Source organism: Ascidia mentula, chromosome 5 (genome assembly GCF_947561715.1).
Source record: "Ascidia mentula chromosome 5, kaAscMent1.1, whole genome shotgun sequence".
Taxonomy (NCBI): Eukaryota; Metazoa; Chordata; class Ascidiacea; order Phlebobranchia; family Ascidiidae; genus Ascidia; species Ascidia mentula.
The window spans coordinates 7,924,868-7,950,185 of NC_138570.1; the positions used below are offsets into that span (position 1 = coordinate 7,924,868).

Consider the following 25,318-nt stretch of genomic DNA (forward strand, 5'->3'; position numbering starts at 1 on the left):
CTTTAAATGACGGTAATGCTGCCAGTTTCACAGATGTCGGAGGGATTTATGATCATCAGGAAGCAAAAACGAAGTCAGAAGAAATATCCAGAAACGAGTCCTGTTCTACTGTAACAGGGCTTTGCCATATAGTGACTGACGAGATTTTTCATTCAACGTCGTTCACCTGCTTTGAAACCTAACGATACTGTTCAGAATTTATTGTTGCAACTTACGAATCAAAATGTCTGGATATATAATTGCGCAATAATAGCAGTAACTCAGTAGATCACCAATATAATCTCGTTAACAATGGCGGTATATCGCTGTATAAACCTCTAAGGGCTAAATGCTGGTTGATGCGGATTTAGTGCCCAGCAATGTTTCCATCTTTGATATTTTTGCTTTCTTCGACGTGCCGTGTAAACGGTTTGCAGCAGCTGTTTAAACAAGAGTATATGAGCGATATGTTACTGAGTTACATACAGACAACACAAAGTTAAAAAGTGACTCTCTCGTATTGAAAGCAAGTAAACTACCGTAAGCAAATCCTGAGAAGCACAGCAGGCCGAGTTGGATGTAAATTTTTGTGGAAACACAGAAGCTTGTGCTCCATCCGTATTGCACCGCGAAACCAGCGAGACACCAAGTGTTCCAAGCCACAAAAGCCAGGTCCTGATCGTCCGAAAAGAACTGGCTGTGAGTTTCTTTCAAAAACAAGAAGCGCATGTAAGTGAGCATTCTACCAATGTTCATAAATTATAAAAACTTACCGCTAATGAGAATAACCCACAACACCATTTCTACGCCAAAAGCAGCGAACATTACATAAACTATGTAGAGATTTTCAGAAGAAGGTTTCCACAAAAGACAAACTACATAAAGAGATGTGTCGAAAACAATTCCAAGTACAATAAGTATATTTCTTCCAACACGTGCTTTAAGTTTTGAAATAACCACCGCCATGATGACACCTGACGCTGAACAAATGGCCATGCAAAGTCCCACCTTGACAAAAAGTGCACTTGGGTTTCGTGGGACCAATATTTAAATATCTTAATGTTTCAAGAAATCCATGTAGTTTGTATGCAACACTCCAAATAGTTGAAATTATTTTCGTAGCAAACTGATTTATAGCATTATAGTTGACAAACAAAACACGCCAAGGCAGTTAGAATGCCGGTCAGAATTTACACAATAATTGCTTCCTTTTGGTATCTTCTGTAATGAGACCTTGCAACCAGCAACTATATATAATCCCATTATTTCAGTAAAATTTAATGGTAACATGACATACAAATGTAAAGAATGCTCTAGCCTACCTGGTCAACACCCAGCATGCAGGATGTAAACGATCTTGTCATTTCTCCGAAAACAAAAATAAGCAAAAGGCCCCCGTAAATTGAAAATGGCATAAGCAGGATTTGCTTCGGCTTGACAAACTGTCGCAAAATTGCCAAAGTGGACGACACGATCTCAGTGTATTTCGTCTTAACGTAGGTAAACATACATAAATTACATAATTTCTCAGCTATAAAGGTGCGTAGGCCTATATCAAACGCCATATTACCCTCGGTTGTACGGTCATAGTCTCTGTTTCATTTTCGTTTTGGGTATTTTCCACGTCATCCGTAGAACCTATTATTTCAAGAACCACCTGCATTTGTCAATTTTTCATTTGTCTTGCTCTTGTCCGATGTGCTCCCATTCAAACTGGGATCAATGTTTTCAACATATATCAGGTAAATGATGATGGATACGAAAACCATTGCTGCCATCAGGCCGATCATCACGTAAAGGGTTAGCTTAGACGTTGGGACGTATTTTTCAATGTTTTCTTGCGTTATATTGGGATCTTGGCAGTCGTGAATTCCGCACACAGAAAAATCGATTTTTGCAAACGTGGAGTTGTTATTTGCACTGCCTGATTTCCCCCCATACAGAATAATGTAACTCAATGTGTTGGCAAAGATCTGCAATTTATAAATTTGTGAAATTCTAAACGAAGTTTGCTACTGAAAAGCAAATATGAATTTGAGCTTGGCTGGTCTAAAAATCACAGAAAAACCCTTCGGGTCGTATATATTTTAACCTGGCTGATATCGAAGCCGGCAAAGAAGTAACCGATGAAAAGGACTTCACATTCATCTTCGTCCTTTCTGCTGTGACGGGCGTAGCATTTCGCGTAATGAACAGTGAAGAGAAGCAAGACTGGCCACATGCTTGCTTCCCCAAAACCAACCAACGCTGAGACGGGTATAAATATCCACGACACTGTTAATAATATTAAATATATTGAAGATATAATATATGAAATATATTGATTACACTATGGAAAACTATGGTTTATTTGGTACCATTGTGTTTTCTGCAAATAACTGTAAACCATGTAGTCCATGTTCTATAAATTACGTGCATATATTATCATTTTAATACAAAAGAATCGTTTTAACGGCAAGATTTTTAATATACCTGGATAAAAGTTGGCCAAAATGTACAGTAAGTAAAATATCTGGCACACGATGATCGTGCACTTGGCTCCTAGAATCCGAATGGCAGCGGGTGTCAGTATGATACAGAATACCACTGAGCATGAGTAGATGACAGCACCGGATGTTGCTCCTGAGAAAAAGAAACAATATTACTGTCAAAGTAAATTGCAATCTGTTACTTGGAGAAAAAGGTAAATTGCTTTATGGATGCGAATTTGCATTTGTTAGATACACACAGTTTGTGGTATATCCAGGAAACTTACCTACACCTTCTTCAATGTTGATGCTCGGTTGAAGAATCAAGGTGGCATAATACGCTCCGTATGTAAGAAAGTACCCAACATAGAATATAGCAAACTTTTTTAGAACTTCCCGCTTTTCAGGCTTCATTTCTGCAGTCCGACAGCAAACTTGTGACTTAAGAACACTATTTAGGGATCTGCTCATAATTGTGAGAATAAAGAGACTCGCTCATAGGCACATTTTTTGTACTATTATGTAACCTGCACATGTAACTATTATGTAACCTGATAACAAGTCGAATTTATTTTCCTGCTCAGCACACATGTCAACACTGCATCGTGACGATGCTGCATCACAAGATAAAAACTCGCGCTCACATAGTTCTCCTACGATAAAAGACAACTAACCGAGCACACATGCACCCCACTCAACAATTGTACTTGCTCCTCTAACTAAAGTGAAGAAACGAACAAATGTGCAAAGAATTGTTAGTCATTTTCGTACAAAACCATACGTTTCCCGTTTATCGGAAGTTTGGTACCACTTGAAAGATTACTTTTCGGTTGGTAACGTTTTTTCAAAGTTGTCAGACACTGGAGGATGAATTTGACAAGTGAGCGGTCGATTTCCCGGATTACTTTCCCGAGGAGTCTTTCGGAAAAGTTTGTCCCAGGCGTTTTTATCAAAACAAGAAGGGAGTAAATTTCAATGTACGCCACATAGTAAGAACAAAAACGCAAAGTAAATCAACTTGTTCGCTTTTCCAAAGTTGTAAATAGAAACACGAACTGAAAAACTTCTGTAAGTTTGCTTATGTATGTGAAAAACGTCTGTTTGCCACACTAAGGCCTAGGTGAGACAAACGCTGTTATCTTTAGATATAATGTGACATCCAAATTTCATTGGTTGAATGTCATACATTGGCCTACGCTATCGGTCTGTCTATACTGGGTCTTTGTTGGTACTGCAGCGTACCAATTGATTCCTTCGGCTTGCTGCTGTGCTAAAGCTAAAGTCTACTTGCGTGTTCTTGCTGTATAGGTTACTAAGTTCGCTTTCGTGGCAGACTTGTTTATTAATTGAAAGCCACGATTGCAATACCAGGTGGCTTAAGTTTAATTTGTTTTAAGGGCGTTTAACACGTGACTAAATTGCAGCGAATTAACTGTTAAAAGAACGTGCGAACGTTTACAGCGCGATGGCGGAAATAACAACAGGGCCGAGAGAGTACGAGCGACTAAGAGAGTAGTCTGGACTAGGCTCTGTTCAAGGATAACGAAATGGGCGTTTTCTAACAAAGTGTCAAAAAAGCGTGTTGTCCAGCAGGATGCCAGAAACCTTATGGGAGCTTCTACAGGAAAGCTTAACACCGCCTGCCATCTTCGGTCCGTATGTTTTCGAAATGTGTAAAGAATTAAGTAGGAAAACATGCGTGTTGCTACACATGTTCCTTTCTTGTGAAGATTGACAGTTTCTATCCGAAATCCAATATCGTCTTGACCTTTGGCTGTCACGGTGTTTTTTTTCTGTGTACAAAAGAAAACCGGCAGTAAAATGCTCAAACAATTTAAAATGTCAAGCTTTTATGGAAATTGCGTGCCGCATAACTAATTAAAAAGCTTATTAAAAACTAAAGTGAACCACAAATTCCATCGCATTGGAGCGCGCGCAACAAATGCTTACATTTTCTCTTGGGCTGTCGAAAAGTATAGGCAACGACCCGCATGCGACTTAATAATACTTCCAAACTGGAGGTGATCTTCCTAAATAATGGACTTATAAGAGTTAGGCGTCCCCTCGTAAAATTTACGCTACAAGAAAATGTCAAAAGTAGACGAGGACTAAGTTTGTGGCACTAATAGTTAAAAAAAACATGTTTTGGAAAGGGTTTTTAATGTAGTTTCCAACGGTGTATGAATAGTCGTGGCAACGAACCTGTGAAAATACTTAATAACGAAAAAGTTTATTTTTTTATGACGGTTATGAATAATATTCGATCAGTAGGCGTACATTCAGGTTCGACAATTAGACAAGTTTGGTATGGTTGGAAAGGGTTTATAATGTAGTTTCCAACGGTGTATAAATAGTCGTGGCAAGCTTTCGTGATTTTCCCTTGCTTCGTCAGGTGTAAATGAACACAATTCTCTTTCGTAGAATGAATGGCCACAAGAACGATGTCCGACATAATAACACTGAAAAGCCAGTGGGGGCACACTTCAACGAGCCCAAGCATAGCGTCGACGACATGCGGGTAATGGTCTTGCAAAAAGTCAAAGGGAAATCAAGATCAGCAAGGGAGACGGCCGAGCAACACCACATTAACCGCTTCAACGCCATCAAAGATGGGCTCAACAGAGATTGGGGATTCCTGAGCCATTATCAACACGACGATGCCGCAGGAGCGATGCCGCAACACGACGACGCCAACTAACGGCAGCTTATCGTTTACAGTGCCTTTTTTCTTCGACCGCCTTGCGCTTTTTTTGTATCGCATTGTGTTCATTTACACCTGACGAAGCGAGGGAAAATCGCGAAAGCTTGTGTACTGTTTACATCACAAAAGTCAGTCTTTTACAAAAGAGTGCCAATCAGAGAAAGAATTTAACACATATAGACTGATACGGTACGTTTATTAATTTAACGAAAAAGTGTATATTTTTATGACGGTTATGAAAAGTATTCGATCAGTAGACGTACAATCAGGTGCGACAATTAGACAATTTTGGTATGGTTGGAAAGGGTTTTTAATGTAGTTTCCAACGGTGTATAAATAGTCGGGGCCGCGGTTCGATAAAAGGAGTTATGACCGATTTATGACAATGTACATTAATATTCGTTATTTAAATCGTTGGAATTATTTCAATGTTTTATTATTTTATGAAACTACATGCCATTCCATGCATATTTTGCAAAAATAATCGAGATCTAATAACAAACGGCAAAGTTATAAGCGTTCAAATTTTTGTCGACTGGAAAAAAAGTATTGTCGACTGGCGTGAGCCCAAAACTAAATTAGAAAGGCTACAAATCAGGCGAATGCGAAAAAACATACGAGTTACCAACTTGTTCCCATGCATTATCATTGAAACTGCCGCGAAGTTACCAGGTGCATTCAAGCGGAACCAATCTTAATATTTTTTCTGAACACTTTTAATTTTTTAAAAAGAATAAGAATAATTTTATATTGTAGCGACATAATATGTTTTAAGGATGTACCGTCGCGGGTTGTGTTAATTTCAGTGCGTGCTGCCTTTTTCTTGCGTCTCTTTCACATGTCATGTGTCACGCCATGTTCGCATTATTCGACTTTCTACGAATAAGCAAGCACACCACATTTTGGTGACCTCGAGCGTCAAGAAACGATATTTCGTGGATTTCTTGGATATTTCGTGGACAATGCAGGATCAAGAAGAAGTACTACACACTGCTGTTTCTTTGAAACTACCGACGTTCTGGACTGAGCAACCCCGAGTGTGGTTTCAACAAACCGAACACAATTTACGCTACAGCTGCACGATTGCTTAACATTACCGAGCTTGGAGAACGATCACCATCGCAGCTCATGGATGAAATGTTGTCCCTGATGGCCGGTCAAAAACCATGTTTTTTGTTTCACTACATTTTTCTTCGAACCTTACCAGAATCAAAAACTAGTCACCTTTCTACAATAAAGGATTAAAAACAAAAATACCGCAATTGAGGCATAATAACCTAAAACAATGCGAATAATACATCAAACAGTTGCAGTATATACCTGTGTAACTCTGGCAAGTTGATGCCAAATAATATGTTGCGGGCAGCCAAGTCGCGATGAATGTGCCGTTGCGAACATACTGGAACAAGCCTCGTGGGAGTTTAATTTTACTGTGTAGTGCATCAGATTAAAAAAATAACAATTTTTGTTGCAATGATTTTAGTTGTCTATCTGAGCACACAAGTCCATGGTTCTTACATTGCGTTGAAGATGTTGTTCAGCTCAAATGTGCGTGGGGGACGAAGATATACGTACAACAGCGACTCTGTACAGTGGCAGTTATTTCCTACTGTAATGGCAAATTTTATGTGACTAAGAGGTCTCTTTTAATGACGGTAACGTTGCTTTTCCAAATGTCGGATTTATATATAATTAGGAAGCACAAATGAAGTCGGTTCGAACGTCGTTCACCTGCTTTGAAACCTAACGATAATGTTCAGAATGTTTCTTGTTGCAACTTATAAGTCATGATTCTTGGTTATATTTTTGCACAATAATAGCAGTAACTCAGTAGATCACCAATATAATCTCGTTAATAACGGCGGAAAATGACTGTATAAACTTCTTGAAAAGTTCTTTGTAAAGGCTATATGCTGGTTGATGCGGATTTAGTCCTCAATGTTTTCATCTGTGATTTGTTTGCTTTCTTCGACGTGCCGTGTAAACGGTTTGCAGCAGCTGTTTAAACAAGAGTATATAAGCGGTATGTTACTGTTTCATATAAACGCAAAGTTTAAAAGCGACTCTCTCGTATTAAAAGCAAGTGAACTACCGTAGGCAATTCCTGAGAAGCACAGCAGGCCGAGTTGGATGTAGATTTTTGTGGAAACACAGAAGCTTGTGCTCCATCCGTATTGCACCGCGAAACCAGCGAGACACCAAGTGTTCCAAGCCACAAAAGCCAGGTCCTGATCGTCCGGAAAGAACTGGCTGTGAGTTTCTTTCAAAAGCAAGAAGCGCATGTAAGTGAGCATTCTACCAATGTTGAGAAATTATAAAAATTTACCGCTAATGAGAATAACCCACAGCACCATTTCTACGCCAAAAGCAACAAACATCACATAAACTATGTAGAGATTTTCAGAAGAAGGTTTCCACAAAAGACAAGCTACATAAAGAGATGTGTCGAAAACAATTCCAAGTACAATAAGTATATTTCTTCCAACACGCACTGTTAGTTTTGAAATAACCACCGCCATGATGACACCTGACGCTGAACAAATGGCCATACAAAGTCCCACCTTGACAGAAAGTGCACTTGGGTTTCGTGGGACCAATATTTAAATATCCTAATGTTTCAACAAATCCATGTAGTTAGTATGCAACACTCCAAATAGTTGACATTATTTTTGTAGCAAACTGATTCATAGCATTATAGTTGACAAACTAAACACGCCAAGGCAGTTAGAATGCCGGTCAGAATTTACACAATAATTGCTTCCTTTTGGTATCTTCTGTAATGAGACCTTGCAACCAGCAACTATATATAATCCCATTATTTCAGTAAAATTTAATGGTAACATGACATACAAATGTAAAGAATGCTCAAGCCTACCTGGTCAACACCCAACATGCAGGATGTAAACGATCTTGTCATTTCTCCGAAAACAAAAATAAGCAAAAGGCCCCCGTAAATTGAAAATGGCATAAGCAGGATTTGCTTCGGCTTGACAAACTGTCGTAAAATTGCCAAAGTGGACGACACGATCTCAGTGTATTTCGTCTTAATGTAGGTAAACATATATAAATTACATAATTTCTCAGCTATAAAGGTGCGTAGGCCTGTATCAAACGCCATATTACCCTCGGTTGTACGGTCATAGTCTCTGTTTCATTTTCGTTTGGGGTATTTTCCACGTCATCCGTAGTATCTATCATTTCAAGAGCGTTATTCAGTGGAAAATGAGGTAACCCTAAGAAAATGTTGGAAAGAAATCGTTTTGTATTCACTGAAAAACCACCTGCATTTGTCAATTTTTCATTTATCTTGCTCTTGTCCGATGTGCTCCCATTCAAACTGGGATTAATGTTTTCAACATATATCAGGTAAATGATGATGGATACGAAAACCATTGCTGCCATCAGGCCGATCATCACGTAAAGGGTTAGCTTAGACGTTGGGACGTATTTTTCAATGTTTTCTTGCGTTATATTGGGGTCTTGGCAGTCGTGAATTCCGCACACAGAAAAATCGATTTTTGCAAACGTGGAGTTGTTATTTGCACTGACTGATTTCCCCCCGTACAGAATAATGTAACTCAATGTGTTGGCAAAGATCTGCAATTTATAAATTTGTGAAATTCTAAACGAAGTTTGCTACTGAAAAGCAAATATGAATTTGAGCTTGGCTGGTCTAACAATCAAAGAAAAACCCTTCGGGACGTATATATTTTAACCTGGCTGATATCGAAGCCGGCAAAGAAGTAACCGATGAAAAGGACTTCACATTCATCTTCGTCCTTTCTGCTGTGACGGGCGTAGGATTTCGCGTAATGAACAGTGAAGAGAAGCAAGACTGGCCACATGCTTGCTTCCCCAAAACCAACCAACGCTGAGACGGGTATAAATATCCACGGCACTGTTAATAATATTAAATATATTGAAGATATAATATATGAAATATATTGATTACAATATGGAAAACTATGGTTTATTTGGTACCATTGTGTTTTCTGCAAATAACTGTAAACCATGTAGTCCATGTTCTATAAATTACGTGCATATATTATCATTTTAATACAAAAGAATCGTTTTAACGCAAGATATTTCATATACCTGGATAAAAGTTGGCCAAAATGTACAGTAAGTAAAATATCTGGCACACGATGATCGTGCACTTGGCACCTAGAATCCGAATGGCAGCGGGTGTCAGTATGATACAGAATACCACTGAGCATGAGTAGATGACAGCACCCGAAGTTGCTCCTGAGAAAAAGAAACGATATTACTGTCAAAGTAAATTGCAATAACATCTTACTTGGAGAAAAAGGTAAATTGCTTTATGGATGCGAATTTGCATTTGTTAGATACACACAGTTTGTGGTATATCCAGGAAGCTTACCTACACCTTCTTCAATGTTGATGCTCGGTTGAAGAATCAAGGTGGCATAATACGCTCCGTATGTAAGAAAGTACCCAACATAGAAAATAGCAAACTTTTTCAGAATCTCCCACTTTTCAGGCTTCATTTCTGCACTCCGACAGCAAACTTGTGACTTAAGAACACTATTTACGGATCTGCTCATAATTGTGAGAATAAAGATACTGGCTCATAGGCACATTTTTTGTACTATTATGTAACCTGTACATGTAACTATTATGTAACCTGATAACAAAGTCGAATTTTGAAAATGAAAGCCAAAGCTAAAATGCTGTTATACATTAGTATTAGTAAACGTTTCGAACACTAACTGCGTTCATTATCAGTACTTCAATGAGTGCATGCAAGAAAAGCGTCGGGGTAATAAAGGACTGAGCAGGCAGAAGGGAAACAGCAGCAGCAACAACGCGCAACAAGCCAGAGGCATGTCGCGTGACAACAACATGGGAGCACAGCAGCGACGCCATCATTAACGATGTGTCAGGCTGCAGTACGGACCTAGATGTTGAATAGGTGAAGCGGTTTTTGGCTTTCATTTTCAAAGTTATAAACTCCAAATATTTTTCACCCAAGTCGAATTTATTTTCCTGCTCAGCATACATGTCAACACTGCATCGTGACGATGCTGCATCACAAGATAAAAACTCGCGCTCACATAGTTCTCCTACGATAAAAGACAACAAACCGAGCACACATGCACCCGACTCAACAATTGTACTTGCTCCTCTAACTAAAGTGAAGAAACGAACAAATGTACAAAGGATTGTTAGTCATTTTCGTACAAAACCATACGTTTCCTGTTTATCGGAAGTTTGGTACCACTTGAAAGATTACTTTTCGGTTGGTAACGTTTTTTCAAAGTTGTCAGACACTGGAGGATGAATTTGACAAGTGAGCGGTCGATTTCCCGGATTACTTTCCCGAGGAGTCTTTCGTAAAAGTTTGTCCCAGGCGTTTTTATCAAAACAAGAAGGGAGTAAATTTCAATGTACGCCACATAGTAAGAACAAAAACGCAAAGTAAATCAACTTGTTCGCTTTTTCAAAGTTGTAAATAGAAACACGAACTGAAAAACTTCTGTGAGTTTGCTTATGTATGTGAAAAACGTCTATTTGCTACACTAAGGCCTAAGTGAGACAAACGCTGTTATCTTTAGATATAATGTAACAGCCAAATTTCATTGGTTGAATGTCATGCATTGGCCTACGCTATCGGTCTGTCTATACTGGGTCTTTGTAGGTACTGCAGCGTACCAATTGATTCCTTCGCCTTGCTGCTGTGCTGAAGCTAAAGTCTACTTGCGTGTTCTTGCTGTATAGGTTACTAAGTTCGACTCCGTGGCAGACTTGTTTATTAATTGAAAGACCCGATTGCAATACCAGGTGGCTTAAGTTTAATTTGTTTCAAGCGCGTTTAACACGTGACTAAATTGCAGCAAATTAACTGTTAAAAGAACGTGCGAACGTTTACAACGCGATGGAGAGAAGAACAGCAGGGCCGAGAGAGAGAGTAGACTGGACTAGGCTCTGTTCAAGGATAACGAAATGAGCGTTTTATAACAAAGTGTCAAAAAAACGTGTTGTCCAGCAGGATCCCAGAAAGCTTGTTGGAGCTTTTACAGGAAAGCTTAACACCGCCTGCAGTCTTCGGTCCGTATGTTTTCCAAAAGTGTAAAGAATTAAGTAGGGAAACATGCGTGTTTTGCTACACATGTTCCTTGTGAAGATTGATAGTTTCTATACGAAATCCAATATCGTCTTGACCTTTGGCTGTCACGGTGATTTTTTTTTCTGTGTACAAAAGAAAACCGGCAGTAAAATGCTCAAACAATTTAAAATATCAAACTTTTATGGAAATTGCGTGCCGCATGACAAATTAAAAAGGTTGTGAAAAACTAAAGTGAACCACAAATTTCATCGCATTGAAGCGTGCGCAACAAATGCTTACATTTTCTCTTGGGCTGTCGAAAAGTATAAGCAACGACCCGCATGCGACTTAATAATACTTCCAAACTGGAGGTGATCTTCCTAAATAATGGACTTATAAGAGTTAGGCGTCCCCACGTAAAATTTACGCCACAAGAAAATGTCAAAAGTAGACGAGGACTAAGTTTGTGGCACTAATAGTTAAAAAGAAACATGTAGTTTCCAGCGGTGTATAAATAGTCGTGGCCCCAAAACTGTAAAAAGACTGAAAACGAAAAAGTGTATATTTTTATGACGGTTATGAAAAATATTCGATCAGTAGACGTACATTCAGGTGCGACAATTAGATAAGTTTGGTATGTTTGCAAAGGGTTTTTAATGTAGTTTCTACCGGTGTATGAATAGTCGTGGCCGCAAACCTGTGAAAAGTCTTAATAACGAAAAAGTGTATATTTTTTATGACGGTTATGAAAAATATTCGATCAGTAGACGTAGGAGGTGCGACAATTAGACAAGTTTGGTATGGTTGGAAAGGGTTTTTAAAGTAGTTTCCAACGGTGTATAAATAGTCGTGGCCGCGGTTCGATAAAAGTAGTTATGACCGATTTATGACAATGTACATTAATATTCGTTATTTAAATCGTTAGAATTTTTTTAATTTTTTAATATTTTATGAAACTTCATGCCATTCCATGCATATTGTGCAAAAATCATTGTGATCTAATAACAAACGGCAAAGTTATAAGCGTTCAAATTTTTGTCGACTGGAAAAAAAGTTTTGTCGACTAGCGTCTCGTTGGTCAGAGTAAGTGCTTCATCAATTTCCTCCTCACTTAGTTCTTTCCATGAATCCCACATGCTGTGTACATTAAATATGGCAAATAATGCCGATACACTATTCGCGAAGGTAAAATAACAATAAAAGACATTATTATGACTGGTGTGAATTTTCGGCACACTTCAGTATTCGTTATGACAAAAAGTGGCCCATGCAATCGCTACTTCTGCCCTGTATATCTACCCGACGACAGCTATTTTGTCCAAATATGTTAGCGGAAGTATTCTAGTAGTTGTACCAGAGCCCAAAACTAAATGAGAAAAGCTACAAATCAGGCAAATGCGAAAAAACATACGAGTTACCAACTTTTCCCCATGCATTATCATTGAAACTGCCGCGAAGTTACCAGGTGCATTCAAGCGAAACCAATCTTAATATTTTTTCTAAACACTTATATTTTTTCAAAAAGAATAAGAATAATTTTGTATTGTAGCGACATAATATGTTGTAAGGATGTACCGTCGCGGGTTGTGTTAATTTTAGTGCGTGCTGCCTTTTTCTTGCGTCTCTTTCACATGTCATGTGTCACGCCATGTACGCATTATTCGACTTTCTACGAATAAGCAAGCACACCACATTTTGGTGACCTCGAGCGTCAAGAAACGATATTTCGTGGATTTCGTGGATATTTCGTGGACAATGCAGGATCAAGAAGAAGTACTACATACTGCTGTTTCTTTAAAACTACCGACGTTCTGGACTGAGCAACCCCGAGTGTGGTTTCAACAAACCGAACACTATTAACGCTAGAGCTGCACGATTGCTTAACATTACCGAGCTTGGAGAAAGATTACCATCGCAGCTCATGGATGAAATGTTGTCCCTGATGGCCGGTCATAAGCCATGTTTTTTGTTTCACTACATTTTTCTTCGAACCTTACCAGAATCAAAAACTAGTCACATTTCTACAATAAAGGATTAAAAACAAAAATACCGCAATTGAGGCATAATAACCTAAAACAATGCAAATAATACATCAAACAGTTGCAGTATATACCTGTGTAACTCTGGCAAGTTGTTGATGCCAAATAATATGTTGCGGGCAGCCAAGTCGCGATGAATGTGCCGTTGCGAACATACTGGAACAAGCCTCGTGGGAGTATAATTTTACTGTGTAGTGCATCAGATTAAAAAAATAACAAATTTTGTTGCAATGATTTTAGTTGTCTATCTGAGCACACAAGTCCATGGTTCTTACATTGCGTTGAAGATGTTGTTCAGCTCAAATGTGCGTGGGGGACGAAGATATACGTACAACAGGGACTCTGTACAGTGGCAGTTATTTCTTACTGTAATGGCAAATTTTATGTGACTAAGAGGTCTCTTTTAATGACGGTAACGTTGCTTTTCCAAATGTCGGATTTATATATAATTAGGAAGCACAAATGAAGTCGGTTCGAACGTCGTTCACCTGCTTTGAAACCTAACGATAATGTTCAGAATGTTTCTTGTTGCAACTTATAAGTCATGATTCTTGGTTATATTTTTGCACAATAATAGCAGTAACTCAGTAGTATCAGCAATATAATCTCGTTAATAACGGCGGAAAATGACTGTATAAACTTCTTGAAAAGTTCTTTGTTAAGGCTACATGCTGGTTGATGCGGATTTAGTCCTTAATGATTTCATCTGTGATTTGTTTGCTTTCTTCGACGTGCCGTGTAAATGGCTTGCAGCAGCTGTTTAAACAAGAGTATATAAACGATATGTTACTGTTTCATATAAACGCAAAGTTTAAAAGCGACTCTCTCGTATTAAAAGCAAGTGAACTACCGTAGGCAATTCCTGAGAAGCACAGCAGGCCGAGTTGGATATAGATTTTTGTGGAAACACAGAAGCTTGTGCTCCATCCGTATTGCACCGCGAACCCAGCGAGACACCAAGTGTTCCAAGCCACAAAAGCCAGGTCCTGATCGCCCGGAAAGAACTGGCTGTGAGTTTCTTTCAAAAATAAGAAGCGCATATAAGTGGGCATTCTACCAATGTTCAAAAATTATAAAAACTTACCGCTAATGAGAATAACCCACAACACCATTTCTACGCCAAAAGCAACAAACATCACATAAACTATGTAGAGATTTTCAGAAGAAGGTTTCCACAAAAGACAAACTACATAAAGAGATGTGTCGAAAACAATTCCAAGTACAATAAGTATATTTCTTCCAACACGTGCTGTAAGTTTTGAAATAACCACCGCCATGATGACACCTGACGCTGAACAAATGGCCATGCAAAGTCCCACCTTGACAGAAAGTGCACTTGGGTTTCCTGGGACCAATATTTAAATATCTTAATGTTTCAAGAAATCCATGTAGTTAGTATGCAACACTCCAAACAGTTGACATTATTTTTATAGCAAACTGATTCATAGCATTATAGTTGACAAACTAAACACGCCAAGGCAGTTAGAATGCGGTCAGAATTTACAAAATAATTGCTTCCTTTTGGTATCTTCTGTAATGAGACCTTGCAACCAGCAACTATATATAATCCCATTATTTCAGTAAAATTTAATGGTAACATGATATGCAAATGTAAAGAATGCTCTAGCCTACCTGGTCAACACCCAACATGCAGGATGTAAACGATCTCGTCATTTCTCCGAAAACAAATGTAAGCAAAAGGCCCCCGTAAATTGAAAATGGCATAAGCAGGATTTGCTTCGGCTTGACAAACTGTCGTAAAATTGCCAAAGTGGACGACAGGATCTCAGTGCATTTCGTCTTAATGTAGGTGAATATATAAGTTACATAATTTATCAGCTATAAAGGTGCGTAGGCCTATATCAAACGCCATATTACCCTCGGTTGTACGGTCATAGTCTCTGTTTCATTTTCGTTTGGGGTATTTTCCACGTCATCCGTAGTATCTATTATTTCAAGAACGTTATTCAGCGTAAAAATGATGTAACCCTAAGAAAATGTTGCAAAGAAATTGTTTTGTATTCACTGAAAAACCACCTGCATTTGTCAATTTTTCATTTATCTTGCTCTTGTCCGATGTGCTCCCATTCAAACTGGGATCAATGTTTTCAACATATATCAGGTAAATGATGATGGATACGAAAACCATTGCTGCCATCAGGCCGATCATCACGTAAAGGGTTAGCTTAGACGTTGGGACGTATTTTTCAATGTTTTCTTGCGTTATATTGGGGTCTTGGCAGTCGTGAATTCCGCACACAGAAAAATCGATTTTTGCAAACGTGGAGTTGTTATTTGCACTGACTGATTTCCCCCCGTACAGAATAATGTAACTCAATGTGTTGGCAAAGATCTGCAATTTATAAATTTGTGAAATTCTAAACGAAGTTTGCTACTGAAAAGCAAATATGAATTTGAGCTTGGCTGGTCTAACAATCAAAGAAAAACCCTTCGGGTCGTATATATTTTAACCTGGCTGATATCGAAGCCGGCAAAGAAGTAACCGATGAAAAGGACTTCACATTCATCTTCGTCCTTTCTGCTGTGACGGGCGTAGGATTTCGCGTAATGAACAGTGAAGAGAAGCAAGACTGGCCACATGCTTGCTTCCCCAAAACCAACCAACGCTGAGACGGGTATAAATATCCACGGCACTGTTAATAATATTAAATATATTGAAGATATAATATATGAAATATATTGATTACAATATGGAAAACTATGGTTTATTTGGTACCATTGTGTTTTCTGCAAATAACTGTAAACCATGTAGTCCATGTTCTATAAATTACGTGCATATATTATCATTTTAATACAAAAGAATCGTTTTAACGGCAAGATATTTCATATACCTGGATAAAAGTTGGCCAAAATGTACAGTAAGTAAAATATCTGGCACACGATGATCGTGCACTTGGCTCCTAGAATCCGAATGGCAGCGGGTGTCAGTATGATACAGAATACCACTGAGCATGAGTAGATGACAGCACCCGAAGTTGCTCCTGAGAAAAAGAAACGATATTACTGTCAAAGTAAATTGCAACTGTCTAGGAAACTTTCGTTTCAGGTTAAAATCTTTCAGTCTTCTTGAATTAGACATATATATTTCGCTTCGTTAAAAGCATCATCAGTGTCTATAAAAGCAAATTAAGAATTAGGTTCAAATAAAATAAAGTAAAGTAAATTGCAATAACATCTTACTTGGAGAAAAAGGTAAATTGCTTAATGGATGCGAATTTGCATTTGTTAGATACACACAGTTTGTGGTATATCCAGGAAGCTTACCTACACCTTCTTCAATGTTGATGCTCGGTTGAAGAATCAAGGTGGCATAATATGCTCCGTATGTAAGAAAGTACCCAACATAGAATATAGCAAACTTTTTCAGAACCTCACGCTTTTCAGGCTTCATTTCTGCACTCCGACAACAAACTTGTAACTTAGGAACACTATTTATGGATCTGCTGATAATTCTAAGATTAAAGACACTGCCCATGATTTGCACATTTCTTTTCGTTTTGTGTCGTTTACTGCGTCTTTTCCGCTTTTATGGGTGTGTCACCGAAAAAAATGATATATGACGTCACCACCAACCCGCGAGCCTTATCTATATTTTGTGACGTCAGTCAGGTCAGCTCCATTAATCCTGGAGAGCAAGCGCGTCATTTACAACTGATGATGGCATATTCACTTGTTGAAACATTTTAAATAAATAAAACATGTCAATCTCCTTGGCCAGTCTCTTTTCTCAGAAACTTTTAACTATTATGTAACCTGTTAACAAGTCAAATTTATTTCCCTCCTCTATTCCACAGATATTGCATGTAACCGGTTTGGAAGACTGTTGTGTTTAGCGGAGTTACGTGCCTATTTTTACCGCATATGTTATCAGTTTTTTGAAAGTTTAAAACATTGGTTTCCTGTTGCATTATTTGCACCGATCTAAATTGGCACGATTAAACTTTTCCATACAATGTGTTGCGAAATTTCCGAAAACAGTGCAGGACGTTGACCAGGATTTTGCAGGCATGCAGGAAAATGTTTCAGCTAGATAGATGCTGGTGTGCAACATATTTTGTCACGTATGAGAATATGTCTATGACCTACTAAAGCGTCCTAACGCAACTTTGTCTTCACATATAAGTTTTTTGCGTGTATAGTATTTAAAAAAAAGGTTTGGAACACCACTTACATCATATTCAACTAACATACTCTCACCTCTTGGTGACGCAATAGCACTGCTTAACGTTATTTCGTCGTGCAATGGCGGGTGATTGGCAGCATTGGTCAAGCGCCCGACCCGTATAAATGTGTTGCGAAATTTCCGAAAACAGTGCAGGACGTTGACCAGGATTTTGCAGGCATGCAGGAAAATGTTTCAGCTAGATAGATGCTGGTGTGCAACATATTTTGTCACGTATGAGAATATGTCTATGACCTACTAAAGCGTCCTAACGCAACTTTGTCTTCACATATAAGTTTTTTGCGTGTATAGTATTTAAAAAAAAAGGTTTGGAACACCACTTACATCATATTCAACTAACATACTCTCACCTCTTGGTGACGCAATAGCACTGCTTAACGTTATTTCGTCGTGCAATGGCGGGTGATTGGCAGCATTGGTCAAGCGCCCGACCCGTATAACAAGAAGTAAACCTGATCGGGATTCGTGGCCAGGATATCCTGGGTTCAAATACCGGTGTAGTTAAAAAAAAATAAAACTTCAGCAACAATTAATCTTGGCCGAACGCAATGAAACTGTCTTGTATAGGCAGAGGTCAAATCCGATTGTTCATGTTGGGTGAAAAGCAATGTTTTGACGTGTTTTGAGTCCTTGAGGTATCATAAACCTACTTTAACTAAAAACACGTATTCTGTGTAAACTTTATTAGTTCAAATGCCAGGTGAGATTTCTGGAAAACGAACAATGCAAAACCAAGCAAGGACATTACAACGGCAACGCAGAGCAAATGGAAGCGAGCGACACAACAGCAGACTTGGAGCAAAATGACGAAAACAAATAAACATGAACTTCCTCGAAACGGAATAAAGGCTATGAACTATCACGTGGTGTTTTTTTACTGACGTACGAATACGGAGAGTGCAAGGCGTTCCTGAACTTTACGTCATAAAAATGACATCACTGATATCGAATGGCGTTAAAAACATTTTTATCTCGCTGTCTTCATTTAACTTAATGCCGGATCTGCCTTCGCTGTGTGAGTTGGTTTCGAAACGACATCGAAAGTTTTCAAGCTAGCCAAATTAACATGTTTTGTTGATTTCTCGAAAGTCGTGACGAAAATGCCGTGTGGTAGCGGAATACAGCTTCCAGACTGAAATGACACAGTTTGTGCTTGTCGAAGAACTTTTCAAGCAACTCTAGAGAAAAGTCGAGCCTTCGTGGTTTTCGTTGACGATGTCGTACAGTTTGTCCACTCTTTTGGTGACGCGTTTATTTTCTCCGATTTCTACAAATAATTTTTCCTTGTAAATGCAAGCTTCTTTCGGAAACGGACATTACCAGAAAAATTAATAGTCTCTCTGACTTATTTGAAGTGTTCAAAAGTTTAGTTTACAATCTTGTTTTCAGACAATTTCACAAAATCAGTGATAAAACACTTATTTTTCACTGGTTGCTGTTTCGGATTAGTAGATTTGGTATAAAGTTGGGAATGTTTTGCATGAAATTTGAGTGGTTATAATAAATATTAGCAAGACATGCAGGCAAAATGCTGCCTCGTAGATTCCTACACTTAATTACAAGAGTGTATAAATTAAACTTCAACAAATCCGACTCTACTACCATGCCATTACCATTTCAAATCTTATATGGTCACATGTATGTGTTGTGATTTAGAACCAATTACAAAGGCGCAAGCATAGGAATATTTTCCTGATATACATAAGCTCTGGAAACAATATCTGACACATTCGCGTGAATTTACTGAATTTCAGTTCTCTTGATATGTTTTGTAACAGAGAAGGATACGCAACTTACTGTAGGACAGGACAGCTACACACAACACGCCTATCTGTACGTAGATCTTGTAGTTAACGCACAGACTTGTGCTCCAGCCATATTGTATAGCAATTCCAATTAAGACCCAAAGATTCCAGACCGTGAAGGCGATATCTTGTTGTTTGGCAAAATATGCGGCATGCATTTCTGAAAAATAAAATTTTGAAGATATGAAATATTTATCGTCTCAAACTTATGCACAGATGCCTTTTGTGTTAAACTAAATACCTACACATTCCGTTTTTGAATACACGTAATTTTGGTCTTGTGTAGACGTCATTTTGACCTATGTGAGAGAAACCTTGCAAAAGTTATTGATGCGGAAAGGTCAGTTTCCCTATAATTTCGAGTAACAATAAGAAAACTGATCCAAGCAGACTTCATTAAGGCAACACAAAAAACATAGACAAGCAATGTGTTAGGTGGAACACACGTACCGTTCACCATGGGTTGCCATATCCCGTTGATTGTGCCGACGAGAAAGAATATTAGGTAAACTACCCAGAGTGTCGACGAGGTCGGAATCCAGAAAAGGCAGAGCATGTACGTGCCAGTGTCCAGCAGGAATGCGAAGATGAGCGGAGTGTTGCGTCCATACCGACTTGATATTATTCCAGTGAAAACCGACACGACGCCGGAAGCGGCAGAAAAGATTACCATGCACAGACCCACCTGCCAAGAATAACATACGCATGTTTGTGTTGTTTCACCTTCAGGCATTCGCGATGTTTCGTTGCAAGCTAAAACCGTACTTACTACTTCAGTGTCAATAAAGGTTGTAGCAGGCTGTTATAATTGCATTAAAAACAAGGCTTAGACGCGAATTGTTTACCCTGGTACAGTAGCCATGCGTAATTCGCAAAAAATAAACTATATAACTTTTACTTCCAGCGCTGACGTTACACTGGGAAGGCAGCATGGTGCTGACGTACGCACCAGTAAATGCTTCTGTCGTAAAAGAAGCCAAATAAACAAACATAGCACGTAACCGATCGTTTCGACTCAGTTTCTCCACACATTTCCGCACGTCCGCACTATCAGTCAGCATCTTTGGTTTAAAAACGCTCCGACCACAAGTGAATGCATGAAGGAGGGTGACATAATATGATCCTTAGCCCAAATGTTATTAAACGTGGGGCCAATGGTGCTTTGTTTTATGTTTGCTGGATTTGGGTGCTACGGCGTTACAGCTCCGTAAGCAAACAACTCCCTGATGAAATAAGATTTGTGCGTATACTGATTTGAACCACAAGTTACCTTTAAGTAAAACAGAGTTGGTTTGAGTTTTTTGTGTACCACTATCCACATAAACAGGTCTGTCTTTGTAAAAACAGCGCGGCTAGTTTTAATAAAAGTCAACTTTGTTTTAGGCTTAGCGAACTATATAGTGTATCACGTTGATTATAATCTTTGGTGTACCAAAGATAAACAATGACTTGGGGCTTGCTGCGACTTACCTGGTCAACACCCAACATGCAAGAAGCAAAAGCTCGCGTCAACTCGGAAAAGACGAACGACATCTGCAGGCCATTGTAAAGAGCAAACGGTGTAATGAGAAGTTGCCTCGGATTGATCAAATGCCTCAGCGTGGCTTTGATCGTCGACACCGCCACAGTCTTCAGACCCTTTCAAGCAAGTAAACATTTGAAAATGGCATGTTGCCGCTGTGACACAGCGTTATGCAATCCCTGGCAATGACCGCTGACAAACAAAATGACATTCCGAACAAAATGACATCAACTAAAGCTATTCAGGCTAAAAAAATATACAAGTGAAATTTGATGCATACGTCGTTGTGTTCTTGTTTCTATGATAGGTTGGTTGGAAAATGTTTTTAGTATAGCAGTTGCTGTGCGGTGCAACAAAATCTAGCTCCACGTACTTTTAGTATAGTTAGTGGTGAAAGAGATTTTTAAGTTAGTAGGTATATGTCAAAGAGTTGAGCAACAGCAAATAAGCAATCAAAAATACACCAGCAAGAATCGAGGCTCACCTCTTTGGTTTTTTTCTTGTCGGCAATCGAGTCAACGTCGCTTTTAATTTTGCGTGCATTTGAAGCCAGTGCACTGCTGCTACCGTTCCTCTCTATGCTTTCGACTATCGGGGGCCTGTAACCGGCCTCCAAGGACGGGTCGATTTCACGGAGAAAGATGGCATGAATTCCGATGGCAATGACCACCATGGCTCCCATAACGCCTATCATCAGGTACAAGGTGGTCTGGGAGGCTGGTAAGTACTGGTACAAGATTTGTCGTGTGATGTTCGGATCCTGGCAGTCGTCGGCCCCGCAAATTGACAAGTCAAGGGTGTTGGAAGACTTGGGTAAATTGCTTGCGTCCATCAGCTCCAGGAGAGTAATGTTTAGCGTCGAAGGCACGGGCGATTTTCCGGCGTAAAGAATGGCGTAACTCACCAGGTTTCCAAACACCTGATGTCAAGTGAGGAGATAGTAAGAATAGGAAGCTGGCTACGTTTAAGCCTAGGTAATGGGATCATGACGCAGTTGGTGGAATTTCTCAGCCACTGCATAAGCAGGTTGTTTACCAGCGTAGCATTGTTTTGAACACTACGCAGAAATTTCGCGGCGGAAACACCACGCCTAAAGTTGTCTGAACACAAATACACTACACAGACCATCCATACCACACGTGCACTATTTTAAGCTAAGTTTACCATGGTTGAAGTAAAAAACTGTCAGATTGGTTGCATTATACATATATGCTCAAAGTTTAATATCGTTTTCAATACCTGTAGGAGACAGCACAGTGTAAATTAACAAGTTAGCAAATGTCTTACCTTGATCAACTTACACTACACGGTTTTTAAAAAAAAGATGTTTTTTGTTTTACATTTTTAATTATTATGACAGGGTTGCATTGTGAAGGATATTAATAAGATTGTTTATTGTTGTTGAGTGGCGTATGCAATTAAAGTGGCACAGCGTATCAGTTTGTTATTGTGTATGTTCCTACGCTTGTTTAAACAGTGCTGTGCCAAATCAGAAACACTATCCGAAAAATTTGTCTATAAACGAGTCCATAAAGATTGGAATTTCAAAATTTTGTCAAAATTATTGTTGTCAGTTGAGAATAATGGATGAAAATTCACAGGCAAGCGTCTTTGGCCAGTTGGTATTATTTGTGCCAGAATCAACAAAACATGTACCTGACTAATCTGAAACACAGAGAAAAAGTATCCAATGAATTCGCTCTCGTATGCGTCCACGGCCTTGTTGCTGTGTTTTGCATAACATCGTGCGTAGTGGACACTGAATAGGACCATAGTGGGCCACATCGTAGCTTCTCCCATACCCACTAAAACCCCGGCTGGAATAAGGGTGTAAGCCTCTGCAAAAAGATACTGCATTTGTTTCATTTGTGAAAACATAAAAGACGATCAGAAAATCGATTTGTGTGAATGACACATTCTGTACTTGTCAAGAGTTATTTCGTGCACCTTAAATCGATAATTTTTAGTTTTATCTGAAATTTAGTAATAACCATTTCCTACAAAGAAAAAGAAACAAGCAGTTACGCGAAAATTTGTTTAACTTATTTGTAGAACTCTATATTCTATTCATATCAATGTCAAGTATTCCATTCGATACAAAATTAGCTTCTAACTAGTTATAGTTTAATCTTTGTAACAAATAAGAATTGTTTTCTTGTTTTGAAAAAAGTAAGAAAAGTCAGGATCATAAATCGAACTGTGCAAAAACGAACGCGTGACCTCAGAGATAAACTCGAGGTAATGTACAACAGTTGAATAATTTCATAATTCAATCTTGCTTGACTGTGCACACACTGTATAGGCTACAGCTCTAACACGTTTAAAATAAATATTTAAATTTTAAAAAAGGGTGTGTCTGCCATGTTTTCGATAAACTGTTGCTGTGTTATATTTTGTGATGCGTTGCCATATTGTAAAGATTGTGGGAGTAAAGCGAGTTATGAAAGGCAACGAAACACTGAAATATAGCTTCGTCTGTTTCAGGAAAGTTGTTCATATCGTGCCAATGAAATCAATAAGCAACGGTACGTTTACCTGGTAGCATGTTTGCTAAGACGTAAGTCAGGTAACTGATTTGGCAGACGATCACCGATATTTTTGTTCCAAAAACCCGCATCACAACTGGTGTAAGTGCCACCCCAAACAAGGCCGCTGTGGCGTAAGTGATGGTCACGGAAGCAGCGCCTGTGATATCAGAAAATGTTTGAACACTCATTGAAGGTATTATGTAACTTTAGCGCTCCTCGTTTGTTACGTAACCAGCGAGCAGTTGCCCCACATACCAGAGTTGCTAAGTGCCATACAATAAAAACAATTTTAACCAGTTTGAATTTGCAGAAGTTAGATATATAGAAGGAATGTGCACGATTACATTTGAAAAATGTCATGTTTGTGATTAGTATATACACTTGCATATCTCTGAAAACAAATAAAAACTAATGATCACTAAGGTCCAATCTGGTATTGGCCACAATACACCTCCCAATGTTATTAGGGTCAGCTATTCAAAGAACTCGGGTCCATTGAACTTAGCTGATAAAAAAGTATTCAGCATGGCCCAAAACAAACAATTAAATGGCAATAAAAATACAACAACGCGCATCAACCATTTCGCTTATAGGTCACATATTGTCATTACCGACAGTAATTTGAAACCAATTCCTTGTCAACATACTAAATCGAGCCTAAATCAATTAACATGGAGTCGTTACTGGTAATTTAGGAAAATCTCCAATATTTTGGGAACAGGTCTTCTTTTGAAGTTTAAGACCGAATTTATCCGCCATGAAATAACGTCGTTGCTTTTTTAGCATTTTGGTTTGGAGCAAATGAACGTCTTGTTAAACACGGGAAGTGGATGTTTGTGTCAACACGATGTACACCCGATTGCAATCACCACAGTTCCTAATGATCGAGACTTTTAATTTGACTGGTGGCGTCCTTTACCCTTTCAACCTTTTGTAGTCACACGTCATCCAAGCATATGTGGGGACCGAGCCGCGATACCGAATCCTAATATAAATACACAAACAAAAACATCACAAACATACCAACACCATGCTCGATGTTGATGCTCGACTGCAGGAAGAGAAAGGCACAGTAGGCGGAAAACGTCAGAAAAACTCCCGATGCAAACAAGATAAACTTGAAAACTGTGGAGCGCCGTTGCAATTTCACATCCTCTCGCGCGTCACTGGCGGTTAGAGGGTGTCGCATCTCCATCGGTGCTGGTTCCTGCTGTGGTTCTCCACCCGATCAGCCGATATAGCGTATATTGGAGGCACAGCCGACTGAGGCTAAAAGCGAGTTGTGGCGACGGTGTGGTCTGGTAACCGTGCTGTAAACTGGTAAACAGCGGGCACTGGGAGCTTGGCAAAGCTATAGAGGAGGATCCAAAAACGATATTTACGTTTTAATTCGTTCCCCTGGAAACTGAAAGGTAATTACAGACGTCATGTTGTTGTGACGTCATTCAATCGAAGTTTAAACGAACTTTCCTGAACTCGAAAACTTGCGTAATTACGCCATGAATCACCGTCATTTACGCTAAAGGAGTCATACAGTTGTTTTCCTCTTTCTCTCGCTTTTCCCTCATGGCAGCACGGTTTCGTTACAACTAAATATCTGGAGCCTAATAGTAATCCTCACTGTGATTTCTGGTTATCTTCGTCTGCCCTGACGCTAACTCATAGGATTCGTATCTCGCGGTGCGGACGCGATGTTTGTATCAGGGCCATCTGCGTCACGATGCATTCATGCGCAATATGTCTACTTTTAAGCAACGGTGATACCTGGAAGCGAACTTATCGTTGCGTTCGATACCCGGGGCGACTGGAGAGGCAAACGAATGTCCAGCGCGGTATTATTTTTTCGGGCGACGTCACAGAACTGCGGCTGGCCGGGATTATGCGCCCGTACTCCGACTATACGTGTTTGTCCGCACGTTTACTGCGTTTGTTCCCACCTTGCGGCTTGTTATCTGGCGTCGAATATCGCTACTTAGGCACTTTAACTTTCCATATATACATATCC

At 39.1% G+C, this 25,318-nt stretch overlaps 4 protein-coding genes across 5 annotated transcripts; all 4 read right to left on the reverse strand.

Moving 5' to 3' along the window:
• Window positions 1-324: 324 nt before the first annotated feature.
• Window positions 325-2,861, reverse strand: LOC145902827 (protein unc-93 homolog A-like). The gene is made up of 9 exons (XM_082990925.1): window positions 2,735-2,861; window positions 2,452-2,601; window positions 2,072-2,253; window positions 1,667-1,952; window positions 1,550-1,617; window positions 1,302-1,469; window positions 753-987; window positions 519-686; window positions 325-419 (listed from the first exon to the last, which is right to left on the reverse strand). Exons 1-9 carry the CDS (start codon window positions 2,859-2,861, stop codon window positions 325-327), a joined length of 1,479 nt encoding a protein of 492 aa, XP_082847051.1.
• A 4,193-nt stretch (window positions 2,862-7,054) lies between these two features.
• LOC145902828 (protein unc-93 homolog A-like) lies at window positions 7,055-9,656 on the reverse strand. Its single transcript, XM_082990926.1, has 9 exons — window positions 9,530-9,656; window positions 9,244-9,393; window positions 8,865-9,046; window positions 8,430-8,745; window positions 8,272-8,339; window positions 8,024-8,191; window positions 7,475-7,709; window positions 7,241-7,408; window positions 7,055-7,146 (listed from the first exon to the last, which is right to left on the reverse strand). The coding sequence occupies exons 1-9, from the start codon at window positions 9,654-9,656 to the stop codon at window positions 7,055-7,057; spliced, it is 1,506 nt and encodes a 501-aa protein (XP_082847052.1).
• A 4,392-nt stretch (window positions 9,657-14,048) lies between these two features.
• LOC145902830 (protein unc-93 homolog A-like) lies at window positions 14,049-16,666 on the reverse strand. The gene is made up of 8 exons (XM_082990927.1): window positions 16,540-16,666; window positions 16,107-16,256; window positions 15,727-15,908; window positions 15,292-15,607; window positions 15,133-15,200; window positions 14,887-15,054; window positions 14,339-14,573; window positions 14,049-14,272 (listed from the first exon to the last, which is right to left on the reverse strand). Exons 1-8 carry the CDS (start codon window positions 16,664-16,666, stop codon window positions 14,049-14,051), a joined length of 1,470 nt encoding a protein of 489 aa, XP_082847053.1.
• Window positions 16,667-18,160: 1,494 nt separating this feature from the next.
• On the reverse strand, window positions 18,161-24,714 carry LOC145902236 (protein unc-93 homolog A-like). 2 transcript variants are annotated; one of them, XM_082990121.1, is made up of 8 exons: window positions 24,337-24,714; window positions 23,321-23,470; window positions 22,442-22,623; window positions 21,270-21,704; window positions 20,734-20,901; window positions 19,714-19,948; window positions 19,256-19,423; window positions 18,161-18,725 (listed from the first exon to the last, which is right to left on the reverse strand). In XM_082990121.1, the coding sequence occupies exons 1-8, from the start codon at window positions 24,506-24,508 to the stop codon at window positions 18,637-18,639; spliced, it is 1,599 nt and encodes a 532-aa protein (XP_082846247.1). In that variant the 5' UTR covers window positions 24,509-24,714; the 3' UTR covers window positions 18,161-18,636. The 2 variants fall into 2 exon arrangements, with proteins under 2 accessions (XP_082846247.1, XP_082846248.1); XM_082990122.1 differs by lacking the exon at window positions 20,734-20,901.
• Between the last annotated feature and the right edge of the window lie 604 nt (window positions 24,715-25,318).

Coding starts and splice junctions, on each gene's coding strand:
- LOC145902827 (XM_082990925.1), bottom strand. CDS start 2,861: ATGAAGCCTGAAAAGCGGGAAGTTCTAAAAAAGTTTGCTATATTCTAT. Junction 1,470..1,549: donor CTATGACCGTACAACCGAGG/GTAATATGGCGT, acceptor ACCTACGTTAAG/ACGAAATACACTGAGATCGT. Junction 988..1,301: donor GCATGCTGGGTGTTGACCAG/GTAGGCTAGAGC, acceptor CTTTTTGTCAAG/GTGGGACTTTGCATGGCCAT.
- LOC145902828 (XM_082990926.1), bottom strand. CDS start 9,656: ATGAAGCCTGAAAAGTGGGAGATTCTGAAAAAGTTTGCTATTTTCTAT. Junction 9,047..9,243: donor TTTGGCCAACTTTTATCCAG/GTATATGAAATA, acceptor TATTATTAACAG/TGCCGTGGATATTTATACCC. Junction 7,710..8,023: donor GCATGTTGGGTGTTGACCAG/GTAGGCTTGAGC, acceptor CTTTCTGTCAAG/GTGGGACTTTGTATGGCCAT.
- LOC145902830 (XM_082990927.1), bottom strand. CDS start 16,666: ATGAAGCCTGAAAAGCGTGAGGTTCTGAAAAAGTTTGCTATATTCTAT. Junction 15,909..16,106: donor TTTGGCCAACTTTTATCCAG/GTATATGAAATA, acceptor TATTATTAACAG/TGCCGTGGATATTTATACCC. Junction 14,273..14,338: donor GTGGGTTATTCTCATTAGCG/GTAAGTTTTTAT, acceptor TATTTTTGAAAG/AAACTCACAGCCAGTTCTTT.
- LOC145902236 (XM_082990121.1), bottom strand. CDS start 24,508: ATGGAGATGCGACACCCTCTAACCGCCAGTGACGCGCGAGAGGATGTG. Junction 23,471..24,336: donor CAACATCGAGCATGGTGTTG/GTATGTTTGTGA, acceptor CTGATATCACAG/GCGCTGCTTCCGTGACCATC. Junction 20,902..21,269: donor ACAAGAAAAAAACCAAAGAG/GTGAGCCTCGAT, acceptor CTTGCTTGAAAG/GGTCTGAAGACTGTGGCGGT.